This window comes from Sitophilus oryzae, unplaced genomic scaffold (assembly GCF_002938485.1).
Source record: "Sitophilus oryzae breed Bouriz unplaced genomic scaffold, Soryzae_2.0 scaffold_119_pilon_pilon, whole genome shotgun sequence".
Classification (NCBI taxonomy): domain Eukaryota; kingdom Metazoa; phylum Arthropoda; class Insecta; order Coleoptera; family Curculionidae; genus Sitophilus; species Sitophilus oryzae.
The window spans coordinates 498092-511562 of record NW_022145837.1 but is presented as its reverse complement, the minus strand read 5'-3'; the positions used below and the strand labels follow the sequence as shown (position 1 = coordinate 511562).

At 31.8% G+C, this 13471-nt stretch overlaps 1 protein-coding gene across 2 annotated transcripts in view; it reads left to right on the top strand.

Annotated features, from left to right (window-relative positions):
* The first annotated feature begins 5127 nt into the window (after positions 1 to 5127).
* The window catches only part of LOC115891807 (cilia- and flagella-associated protein 43), a 49975-nt gene continuing 41631 nt past the window's right edge, over positions 5128 to 13471 (top strand). For both annotated transcript variants that reach the window (XR_004051901.1, XM_030912371.1), the window contains exons 1-7: positions 5128 to 5201; positions 5404 to 5672; positions 7008 to 7167; positions 11165 to 11375; positions 12196 to 12315; positions 13042 to 13174; positions 13236 to 13381. Coding sequence is in view for 1 of the 2 variants with exons in the window: in XM_030912371.1 (XP_030768231.1) it covers positions 5173 to 5201; positions 5404 to 5672; positions 7008 to 7167; positions 11165 to 11375; positions 12196 to 12315; positions 13042 to 13174; positions 13236 to 13381 (1068 nt within the window). In the remaining variant the exon portion in view is untranslated. The remainder of the gene's footprint in view (positions 5202 to 5403; positions 5673 to 7007; positions 7168 to 11164; positions 11376 to 12195; positions 12316 to 13041; positions 13175 to 13235; positions 13382 to 13471) is intronic.

Sequence of the window (13471 nt, the reverse complement as noted above, 5' to 3'; positions counted from 1 at the left end):
AAATCTACCTAGGTCTATATAAATAACGTGACAAACGGAAGAAATTTGTTATTATAGTAATTTTTAGTCAGTTAACATTTTTTGTACTGCATTTTAATAAATTATTTCCATTATTATTAAACTTATATTTCATTACTAACGTTCCAGCATTAATAAATATCACTATCAATCGCCCTGTATATTATTAGTTTTAAAGGCAATTAAAGGTATTTTCTTAGTTAACATTATAAGGTAGTGTATATTAAAAATGTATATGTTTTGTAATAATATACTTAAAACTATTTTAATAGCCAAAAGAATAATTAATATAAGTGTATCTGATAAGAAAAGAAGAATAGAAATAAACACATACTGCATTATACACAATAAAAAGAATGGGATGCCAATTCAAGTCTTTTTGAATCTGGCAACTGTGCATATTTAGCCGAGCTACAAGGCCGTCGACGAGCCGTCGATCCAAAAACGAAAGTTCAAAATTTCTAATTATATTCTGATTATGATATTGTCGCGCCATCTAGTATTCTATTTGTGCAATTTTAGCTCTTTCATTTCGAGTATTTTTCTGTTGCGTAGCTAGATATTCTGTGCCTCTAGGTATTTTTGAAGTGAATAAACTTCTTTACGTGCGCTGGCGAGTAAACATCTTTTTTTCTTCATTTAACGTTTTATGTACAACTGGCTAGGTATTTTTACACAAATAAAGAAGGAAATTTAAGATAAAGGATTATACTATATCCGTATTATAGCACATTTTTAGACAACTTCTTTATTTTTAAGATTTTGACGCTCAAACATCAACAAAATATTCCTTATATTTGGACCAAGTTTTCTCGAAAATAGAGATATAATTTAAAATTCCGTTACAATACGAATATAGATTGAAGTTTTGTGATTACAATGATATATAATTTATATGGTTTTGTAACAAATTGCTCGCTATTTTATGGCAAATGCTGAATCTCTGCAAACCTTAATCAAAGCACGGGTGTTTTGGAGTTTTGGGCGTGGCTTAACACGACAGGATCGGGCTAAGCGTTAGGCAGATTTCTGAAATATAATATATATTTCTTTCGGCCACACACCCGCTTTACCCGACCCCTGAGAGCAACCCGTACAGTACACAGCGTAATAGACTCTTATTAAGTTTGATTTTCATGCATCCGTTATCCGACTATACGATGATTCGATATTAATTTTAGTGGTTGAATTTAAAGACTTCGATTGGTTAGAAAATTATGCAGTTTTAAATGTATTGCATTTTCATGCCTCCGTTTATCGGATATACCCTTGGTGCGTTCTCCGCAGGTGCTGCCACCATCGCAGGATACTGCAAACAGCGGGCTAAACAAATACAGTAAATACACGGCTTTAAATAGAATACACGAAAAAATTGCTACATTATTATTCTAAAAATGTTAGAAAGTATAATGGGAACTTACCTAGAAAAAAATTCACAGATTTTGCAACATGCGCAACCATCATAGGCGTATTGAAAATACCAGACACAAAAGTCGGCGGTGGTCAGCAATCACCTGTTTTTTACATTTTAAGTTAACTTGTGATGTCATTTGGAAGAGCTCAGTCTTTGAATAAGAAGACTAAGGAAGGAGCATATCAAAAATCTTAGGTACACCGCGATGGGCCTCAAATATGGCCGACTTAAATTCCGGTTTATCAGTGTCGCTCTAATTTTATTTAAAAAATGTAAAACTATGGTGTAGGGTAGACGTGGGGTAGACTCAATAATTTGTTGTTTTATTTTACGTTGTGAATAAATGTTGGTAGTTACTAAAATTGTTATAAAAATATATAATTCTAATAAAAATAGATAAGTTATAATAAGTATTTATTAACACAAACATCCGATACGCTACTGAAGCAGGTAAGTCAAATTAACGTATCTACATTCTTTGACATCTAATCTTTGACAAGTAATAAATAAAAGCTAAAATGCAAGAAAAATATATAATTTAGTTAATTTAAGTGAATTTCATAAATGATCGGTTTACTACACGTATGTATATTATATAGTCACTTACTAGCGAAAAGTTGTTCCATTATTTCACTCAATTTTTGCCGGCATATTTTAGAGTCTTTTTCGATAAATCGCGATAGTGTCACTGTTAATTTAAGTTCTGCCACAATTTCCATCTAGATTTACTACCTTTATACAACTATCAGTAGTAGAATAAATAATAAATAACATAAAAGAAGCTCCGTAAAGACTGACAAATCCACAAAATTTCAAATCAAATTCAAATGTGTCAAATGAATCGTCAAACAGAACTGTCAAGGATCCCCACCCTAGAGAGCTTTTATGGTGGCTTTTCCGCCCACCATGCATGAATACATGGATAGCATTATGCTCCTTCCTTAGTCTTCTTATTCAAAGAGCTCAATATAAATATAAAAGAACTAAACCTTGTTTGGAAAGCAATTTGACATTCGTGACGTCAGAACTCCGGCAGTCTATGGTGCGTCCAGACCATAGACAAACTAACAAAAGCTTTTGTTAGTTTGTCTATGGTCCAGACCTGACGAGCCGAGCGCGAGGCGAGAGCGAGATATTTTCTATCCATTTTTTACGCAAACCTGCCGCGAGACAAGCCGAGTGGGATCATAGTGAAAGGAAGCCAAACACATATTACATTGCAATTGAATATAACAAACGATGGCCAAATAATAACGCATACAGTGATAAATTTTTATATCTTTAATATGGTATTCGGTCTTTAACACGGTATTCATCGTCGGTTTTCCCCCTTTTGGCTGTTTTTCCCTTTATCCTTTACACGACGTTTTTTACATAATAGGTTTTTTAACGTTTTTAGAACAAAATGTTAATCAGAAAAGTTATTGGTAAGGTTAAGAAGCACATTTTAACATTACTAAAGAGTATACAGGGTACTTCAAAAAAGTGTTTTGGATATAACATATTTTCTAATGGGAATACCCTATTTTTTATTTTATTATTGTGTTATACATACGAACAATTCGGTAACTTTTTTGCATTTTTTGATATTATATATCTAAAATTAATAGACGTTGTAATAATTCAATTTGTTTAAAGAAATGTTGGATTTCGGTAGGATAAAAATTATCAGTCAAAAAATATTATCAACATTTGTAAATTCTATCAGAAAAAATGATAATACATACTGTGTACGATTTAAAAATTTGAGACTACTTAATTTTAAATAGTCGAAATTTATAAATCAGAGCTAATATCTCGCAGTCGGGCGAGCCTACCAAAAACACGTCCAGACTTTCGAGCTTTCTTTGATCGGCCGTTGAAAAACCAGAGAGGGAACGGATAGCAACGAGGCTCCGTAGGTTGACTCGCAAGGCTCTCGCTCTTTTCGATTTGTGTCCATTAAAAAAAACGCCAAAGACGCGGCAGGTCTGCAGTTTCTATCAAGATGTCGATTAGTAACGTCGCAAGCTCGTGGATTCCCGGCCCGTCTAACAATCAATCCTGTGAGAAAGAGATAGGCGAGATCGGCGCCGGCGCCGTTAGCGTTGAAGAGACGAAGATAAAAGATACTGGGATTGAATTGTAGACGGGCCGGGGCATATATTCGGAGACAAACACAATCTACTGCTAGTGCCAGTGGTGTGTGTAAAAATAATAATTAATATTTGCCATTGATTTTACGAATTTTAGTTTATATGTGTATATATTTTTTTATGTTGTAGTGTTGTGATTAGTACTTGTTATAATTATAATATAATATAATAAATAATTATAATTATAATATAATATAATAAATAATTATAATTATATAATAGAATAATAAATATTTCTAGTTGCTAATGTAATTTTAGGACATGAGTTATGAAACATTTCGGAGTGAAACTTTTTTACGCGCGCTGGGAGTAAAAATTGAAGGCCGTGACATACGACCTAGTAAGACGGCCCTGACACACGAGCTAGTTGTAACGAAACGTGTTAACGGCTTAGAAATACGTAGTGACGCGATATGTATTTGTGAGCAGTCCACGTGTTTATCAAAAATATTGACATTTTAATATAAATTTTGTAAAAGCGAATCAAATTATTACGTGTAAAAAAAATATTTGTTACACGTAAAGAACTATTTTTATTATTTTACGCGAATGAAACTGTTAGCCGCAAAAAACTATTTTTTACGCGTGTAAAACTATTTGTTAATGGTAGAAAACTATTTTTTACGCGTATAAAACTGTTTATTACTGGTAGAAAGCTATTTTTTACGCGTATAAAAATATTTTTTACGTGTAAAAAACTATTTGTTACACGTAAAAAACTATTTTTTTACGCGTCATAAACTTATTGTTTCTGGTAGAAAACCTTTCTTACACAAAAAAAAATATTTTTTACGTGTAAAAAAACTATTTGTTACACGTAAAAAACTAATTTTTACGAGTCAAAAACTTATTGTTTCTGGTAAAAAACTTTTTTACCCCAATATATATATTTTTTACGTGTAAAAAAAACTATTTGTTACACGTAAAAAACTATTTCTTACGCGTCAAAAACTATTTGTTTCTGTAAAAAAACCTTTTTTTACGCAGAAAAAAACACTTTTTACGCATAAAAAACTATTTTTTACCCGTATGAAAATATTCCTTTAATTTATTAACTTTTTCAACGTTTCAAACTACACTTTTTCAAACATTGCCTTCAAATTTTTGAATTTAATAGAATCTACCTAAACAGTCGATGTTCTTTATAAAAATATTTTTAGATAATACCTTAAAATGAAAAAAAAATGCATACTATTTAATTTATTTTTATTGTATTATTAAATATAACGTCCGCCTATGACGGAGTCTCATCTTAGAAAACGCTAAAGACGCTACAGAAAACAAACCGATTTGTTTTCATGTGCGTTTTTTGCGAGACACGCCGAACGCTACACGCTTTTGGTGTGGCCACTCCTATGTAATCCTGTTATTTTATTTTACTCGCTAAAGACGCTTATTCACGCTAAAAACGCAAAAAACGCTTTCTGTGAGGCCGTGGGTTTTTTTGAGAGTTGCATATAAACTCACCTTTAGTTTACTTAACTTTTTATTACCTTAAGACCTTTCTTAAAACCTTAATGTTACTATGACAACACTAAAAAAACACCATGGCAACGCGACAATACTATAGCCAGTTGTTATAAAAGGCATATAAAAGGTGACAAAATGATGAAAGCTTCAGACAGTAAATCATTGTAAGTAACTCAAACATTTTATATCAAACACAATGCTGTTATTTATTGTAAAATCATAGTGTAAAATGCACGAAAAAAAAAACTTTCAATAAGGGTAAATTAAAATGGCAGGGGTTTTAGAATAAATCGATATACTGACTGGTTTTAGCATTCATTTAGTAAGTTCTTTTAATCAGTATTGAACAATTACGAATAATTACAGATGGGCCAAAGTAGGCCAAATCAAAGAACTCCATTTCATGTCGAAAAACGTCATCTTGTTTGGACGAGGATGTTTTATTCAGTTCATAAACATCACAACAAGCGAAGAACACCAGTTAATGCTCAACAACCACTACGTTAATGGTGATGGGGTGAAATGTCTGACAGGACATAGTACCTTGTATATTTTTGCCTATGCTGAGAATTGCCATGAACCATTTATCTACGTGAGGAGTTATCCAGAGTTTATAATACTAGCCAAATTACCTGGTAATGTTTATTTTTTGATTTTAAGTCATATCGAAGGGTTTACGTCGCCGTCGGTGGAAAAAAAATCCCTCAGTATTGAAAATGGTTTCAAGCGATTCCTCTAGACTTGGGCCATCACAGCCACCTAGATTTTTTCAAATAATAAAGATCTACTGACGCAAAATCATAAAAATTCTGAGGGTAGGCAACCTTAATAATATTTTGCAGATATATAAATTCCCCATTGAACACCGGAATAATATACGAGGTGTTCCATTTAAAATAAAGGAGTAATTTGCTTTTAAAAGTGACTAATGTTCCATATTAATTTTGTCTTACCCTGTATAACTTTTCGGGTCAAATTTCAATTTGTTTTAACATACAATGGTTTCTGTAATTAAATATCAGGCTATACAAGTTCAACTAAAATTTAGGTAGCTGTTATCGAAATTTAAAATTTACTCTTCATTTTCACAAAATGAGAAATATGTCAAAATCCTAACATTTCCTTTAACAAAACTCACCTGTATTTTTTTTCCTAGAAACCGAAAATCAATTAATATATAGGGTGTTCTATTAGAAAAAATACAACTTTGATGTGCAACTTTTTTTGAGGACACCCTGTAGAACTCTCTATATTTTAAAAAGAGCTCTGAATTAACCTACATATGCTGCCATAGAACTGATTTCAATTTGAGAAGAAATCGTATAGGCAATATCATCGGGGTATTTAAGATATAGAACCTGACCCATTTCATATATATCCTCATCAGAAACAGAAGGATTCTGCTTGATTCGCGATAGCATGTGATAGATATGGAAATGCGGCCCGGGCCCCCTGAGGGGGAACTCTTAAAAAGTTAGACTTATGAAAAAAATGCATTCAATCAATTTTGTAGAGAATTTTCTGAGCTTCAATTTTCTACATAGGGTATTTTTTCGTAGGTGTCATATTTCTTGAGATATAAGCTAAAAAGTAGTAAAAGTGACATTTAACCCTTTCCCTCTCTTCGAGCTCATCGTCTATCTTCGGGGACTTTTGACACATATCAGTCCAAGTCTAGAGAAATCATTTAAAACCATTTTCAAAACTTTTTGGATATTTTTTTTTATAAAAATTTTAATATTGTTAATATACAGAGTGAAACGAGTATGAGTTAACTGTACTTATTTTCACACTAATGTTGGAGTTTGGTCAATATATTTGAATAGTGAATTTTTTATTATCAAATAGAAATTTTAAAAATACTTTATACAGGGTGTCAAAAAATAGTGTATCTAACTTCGGTGAGATTCTACAGATAAAAATAAAACAAAAATTTCTATGAATTTATGAATAGAATTATTTATTTCTAGGTCCTGCAGAAGGCTGCAAATGTCTAGATTTCTCCGAAACCTCTCTATTATTTGAGCTAGGAGAATTACCGAATCACACCGTCGGAGCCTGGAATTGGAGGACTTTGGAGAAATTTGCCCACTCCAGCAACCAACTTGTGTACAAAAATCAAGTTTTAAGGTACGTGTAGCGTGTGATCGAAAAAAAAAACGGCGTCAAAGACCACTGGGGAATGACAATCCCATGCATTTCCAAAGTGCCTTTTTATTTTTAGATCATACCCCTTAATCATACCAAATAAACTATTAGTCACGTGATTAAGCTTGAACGGCACAGCGTTGCCGACTTTTACATATTTTCTTTTAATCAAAATATTTTAGGAAACAAAAATTAACTAATTATAAATATACAGGGTCTTACGGCAATAGTGCGTCGGGCATCTGTAGCTCCTAGAAAAAAAAAAACTTGAGAATTTTGTTTAAGTGCAAACCTAAAGTAAATACGAGGATGTATTTCAGGAAATATTTTAACTTCTATAGGGTGGCTGAAAAAGGTGTGAGTGGATTGGGACGATTTTTTTTAAATGAACCAAACCAAACCCCCTGTATATTATTGCATTTTTGGTTTCCTTCCAGATCACTTCATCCTATGATATGTAACTTAGTAAATATGTTTCGATAGTTTCAAATATATTAATAAATAAATAAAAAATATATATTTTTCAGCTTTCTTTAAAAAAAATATTAAATATACAATAAATGTCCTGAAATTTCAATCATTTTATTGATTTTATGGAAAGCACTGTTCATTAAAATGTTGTATCCTATGTTATAGGGCTTGTTTCTCTCTACAATTTCCTGTCTCACAATGTACCGTTTGTGTCGGGGAAGGGTTCATAGTTTCATAGTTGTCGATTTTCGAAAGAAATCAGTACATGTATATTATTTCGTATATTTTTCATTTTATTCATTTTATGGAAAGCACTGTTCATAAAGATGTTGTATCCTATGTTATAGGGCTTGTTTCTCTCTACAATTTCCTGTCTCACAATGTACTGTTTGTGTGTTCGGGAAGGGTTCATAGTTTCATAGTTGTCGATTTTCGAAAGAAATTAGTACATGTATATTATTTCGTATATTTTTCATTTTATTCATTTTATGGAAAGCACTGTTCATAAAGATGTTGTATCTTATGTTATAGGGCTTGTTTCTCTCTACAATTTCCTGTCTCACAATGTACTGTTTGTGTGTTCGGGAAGGGTTCATAGTTTCATAGTTGTCGATTTTCGAAAGAAATTAGTACATGTATATTATTTCGTATATTTTTCATTTTATTCATTTTATGGAAAGCACTGTTCATAAAGATGTTGTATCCTATGTTATAGGGCTTGTTTCTCTCTACAATTTCCTGTCTCACAATGTACTGTTTGTGTGTTCGGGAAGGGTTCATAGTTTCATAGTTGTCGATTTTCGAAAGAAATCAGTACATGTATATTATTTCGTATATTTTTCATTTTATTCATTTTATGGAAAGCACTGTTCATAAAGATGTTGTATCCTATGTTATAGGGCTTGTTTCTCTCTACAATTTCCTGTCTCACAATGTACTGTTTGTGTGTTCGGGAAGGGTTCATAGTTTCATAGTTGTCGATTTTCGAAAGAAATCAGTACATGTATATTATTTCGTATATTTTCATTTTATTCATTTTATGGAAAGCACTGTTCATTAAAATGTTGTATCCTATGTTATAGGACTTGTTTCTCTCTACAATTTCCTGTCTCACAATGTACCGTTTGTGTGTTCGGGAAGGGATCATAGTTTCACAGTTGTCGATTTTCGAAAGAAATCAGCACATGTATATTATTTCGTATATTTTTCATTTTATTCATTTTATGGAAAGCACTGTTCATAAAAATGTTGTATCCTATGTTATAGGACTTGTTTCTCTCTACAATTTCCTGTCTCACAATGTACTGTTTGTGTGTTCCGGAAAGGGATCATAGTTTCATAGTTGTCGATTTTCGAAAGAAATCAGTACATGTATATTATTTCGTATATTTTTCATTTTATTCATTTTATGGAAAGCACTGTTCATAAAGATGTTGTATCCTATGTTATAGGGCTTGTTTCTCTCTACAATTTCCTGTCTCACAATGTACCGTTTGTGTGTTCGGAAAGGGTTCATAGTTTCATAGTTGTCGATTTTCGAAAGAAATTAGTACATGTATATTATTTCGTATATTTTTCATTTTATTCATTTTATGGAAAGCACTGTTCATTAAAATGTTGTATCCTATGTTATAGGACTTGTTTCTCTCTACAATTTCCTGTCTCACAATGTACCGTTTGTGTCCGGAAAGGGATCATAGTTTCACAGTTGTCGATTTTCGAAAGAAATCAGCACATGTATATTATTTCGTATATTTTTCATTTTATTGATTTTATGGAAAGCACTGTTCATAAAGATGTTGTATCCTATGTTATAGGGCTTGTTTCTCTCTACAATTTCCTGTCTCACAATGTACTGTTTGTGTGTTCGGGAAGGGTTCATAGTTTCATAGTTGTCGATTTTCGAAAGAAATCAGTACATGTATATTATTTCGTATATTTTTCATTTTATTCATTTTATGGAAAGCACTGTTCATTAAAATGTTGTATCCTATGTTATAGGACTTGTTTCTCTCTACAATTTCCTGTCTCACAATGTACCGTTTGTGTGTTCGGGAAAGGGATCATAGTTTCACAGTTGTCGATTTTCGAAAGAAATCAGCACATGTATATTATTTCGTATATTTTTCATTTTATTGATTTTATGGAAAGCACTGTTCATAAAGATGTTGTATCCTATGTTATAGGGCTTGTTTCTCTCTACAATTTCCTGTCTCACAATGTACTGTTTGTGTGTTCGGGAAGGGTTCATAGTTTCATAGTTGTCGATTTTCGAAAGAAATTAGTACATGTATATTATTTCGTATATTTTTCATTTTATTCATTTTATGGAAAGCACTGTTCATTAAAATGTTGTATCCTATGTTATAGGACTTGTTTCTCTCTACAATTTCCTGTCTCACAATGTACCGTTTGTGTCCGGAAAGGGATCATAGTTTCACAGTTGTCGATTTTCGAAAGAAATCAGTACATGTATATTATTTCGTATATTTTTCATTTTATTGATTTTATGGAAAGCACTGTTCATTAAAATGTTGTATCCTATGTTATAGGACTTGTTTCTCTCTACAATTTCCTGTCTCACAATGAACCGTTTGTGTCCGGAAAGGGATCATAGTTTTACAGTTGTCGATTTTCGAAAGAATCAGCACATGTATATTATTTCGTATATTTTTCATTTTATTGATTTTATGGAAAGCACTGTTCATTAAAGATGTTGTATTCTATGTTATAGGGCTTGTTTCTCTCTACAATTTCCTGTCTCACAATGTACTGTTTGTGTGTTGGGAAGGGTTCATAGTTTCATAGTTGTCGATTTTCGAAAGAAATCAGTACATGTATATTATTTCGTATATTTTTCATTTTATTGATTTTATGGAAAGCACTGTTCATTAAAATGTTGTATTCTATGTTATAGGACTTGTTTCTCTCTACAATTTCCTGTCTCACAATGTACCGTTTGTGTCCTGGAAGAGATCATAGTTTCATAGTTGTCGATTTTCGAAAGAAATCAGTACATGTATATTATTTCGTATATTTTTCATTTTATTGATTTTATGGAAAGTACTGTTCATTAAAATGTTGTATCCTATGTTATAGGATATTGTTTCTCTCTACAATTTCCTGTCTCATAATGAACAGTTTGTGTCGGGGAAGGGTTCATAATTTTATACTTGTCGATTTTCGAAAGAAATCAGTACATGTATATTATTTCTTATATTTTTCCTTTTATTGATTTTATGGAAAGCACTGTTCATTAAAATGTTGTATTCTATGTTATAGGGCTTGTTTCTCTCTACAATTTCCTGTCTCACAATGTACGGTTTGTACCAAACGGACTATTTACTCATATTTTAGGATTATGTCAAGTGATCTGAAAGGAAGCCAAAATTGCAATAATATACAGGGAGTTACATTTAAAAAAATGGTTGGAAAACTTTTTTTTATTATATTATTTAGATTATAGTAAGATTATAGTAATAATATATTTTAATCATATTTCCTATAGATGTAGCTATGGCAGACCGATATTTCTAGCTCATTTAGGAATAGGATCGAACAATATGTACATTTGGGACGTGTTTACTGTTTGCAAGTCCTCAATTTTCTCGAAACACGAAATACATCTGGGAAAATTGAAACCGGCGCCATTTTTGGATGTTTTATGGACCACGGATGCGATCTGTTATATTGTTGATGCCAAAGGAACGATTTATACAGTAAGACTGGCTATGCAGGGTGTCTCAGAAACAAGTGCAAGTATTTTAACTGATAGAAACACACCCATGAAGTTTTTTTTTATTTTTCTTGACATTCTCCTAATAATGTTGAGAAACTTTTGAGTGCCGCTGTTCATTCTCCTTAAATTTGTTTACGGTGCATGCAGGAAATACAGTGTCGCCGCCACTTCCTACGTTATTTTTCGGAATATTTATAAGTTCACAATAACTTGAACTATCGACGCAAAAAACTACGGAAAATAACTTTATTTATATCAGTTTCATGCTAGACGAGACGTATACGTCGTAAAGAGGTAAAATTTTGTTAAAGCTAACTAGCTGTATTTGAGTGTAGTATTGTCTAGAATCGCAGTGCAATGAAGTGTTGTTAAGTGTTGTTAAGTGTAGAGCTGCGGTTCTAGGTAAAGTGATAAAACGACGCTCTAACATAATTTCATCGATCTGTTATCTATCAGAGTCCCGTTTTGTAACGTTAGGTAAGTTTTTATTAATCTTTTAATCTGAATTTTCTCAGTTGTTTTTAAATCTTTCTAATCGATGTGTCAACACTGGCCGTCGAACAATCTGATATTCTGGTAATTGCTTGGTATTTTCGGCTGATTGTCGATTGCTGCCGGCATTATTTTTTCAAAATTTCAAAGTTAAATATCTTGGTTATTTTCAATTTATTTAAAAAATGGTAAATTGAAAAGATGTTTCTTTTGGCCAGATCTACCACCCCTAAAAATACTTGCACTTATTTCTGAGACACCTTGTATTTTTTGCAAATTAGTCGATTTACGTTATACATATTTTTTAGTATGACAGAGACTTTTACTTAGAAGTTGTCATTGAGGTGAATGAAGAAGGAGATATACCAACGTCCATGTGTTGGTTCCAGCATGGTCTAACAGTTATTGGTCCAATTCCAGAAATAAAGGTTATAAAAAAATTTTTGTGTGGAAATTTTTCATTTTATACCAAAAAATTCATATACCGGGTTCGTCTGAAAAGTGGTTCACCCCTATAATTTTTTTATTTTTTCAAATAAATAAACGAGATTTAGTATGTTAGTAGATGACATAAATTAGGATTGATTAACGTATTATATATACGTATATATTTTTGAAAATTGTGATCTATACATTATTTAATTCGTTTAAATTAATTTTCTTCAAATGAAGCAAGGGTGGCTCATTAGCATATTTGAAAAAAGCATTTTTTACGAATAAATCGGTACACACTCTTAGTATTTCGAGCCAAATTGTCGTTATGAACCGCATGTTACAATTTCAAATAATCCATATGCGAAAATGTCAAAAGTTGACATATGATACGTCATTCTATTCAGAATGTCATTTTCTATCGAATAAAATAGAAATATACGGAGGGTACCATTTAAAAATCAAAAGTTGTAGTAATTTCCGGTGAAACAGGAAGTGACCGAAAACAATTGAATACGTCAATTTATCCTAATTTATCTCATATACTAACACAAGAAGTCTTGTATTTTTATCTGTTAAAATAAAAAAGGTGAGCCACTTTTGAGACGCACCCGGTAATGTTTTTTTAACTAATAATTATTAACTAATAATTTTCTTTTTTCTTCGTTTGACTACTGTTTTTTTTAAATGTATTTTCTAATCTTTTTATTCGACTTTTCTAGCATTACAAAAAGGTGGTTGGCGACTGGGTATGCGACTGGAAGTACCCCATTTCGAACAAACTCACTGGAGTCATTTGCAACCGATTTGATAAATGTGTCGCTATTTCTAGCGAAAACGAGATAGTTTTACTCGGTACAAAACACTTTATTAGCCTTTTTATTCAAGAAGCTGTTATATTAAAGAATTATTTTAGGAAATACACCGGAGAGTTTCACAGTATTGAACCCAAACAAGTCACATTACACGAATATCTGTCCTATTGAACCAGGTGGAGAGTATTTCGTTGTATTACGTGGAAATAACGATCTTATAATTTACAGAATAGACGATGGAGAACCTGTAAGAAATACTAATAATATGTTTATTTATTTAAAAAAACAAACTTTTTAACGTATAACACTATAAATATATTTTTAGGGTGTGTCTGAG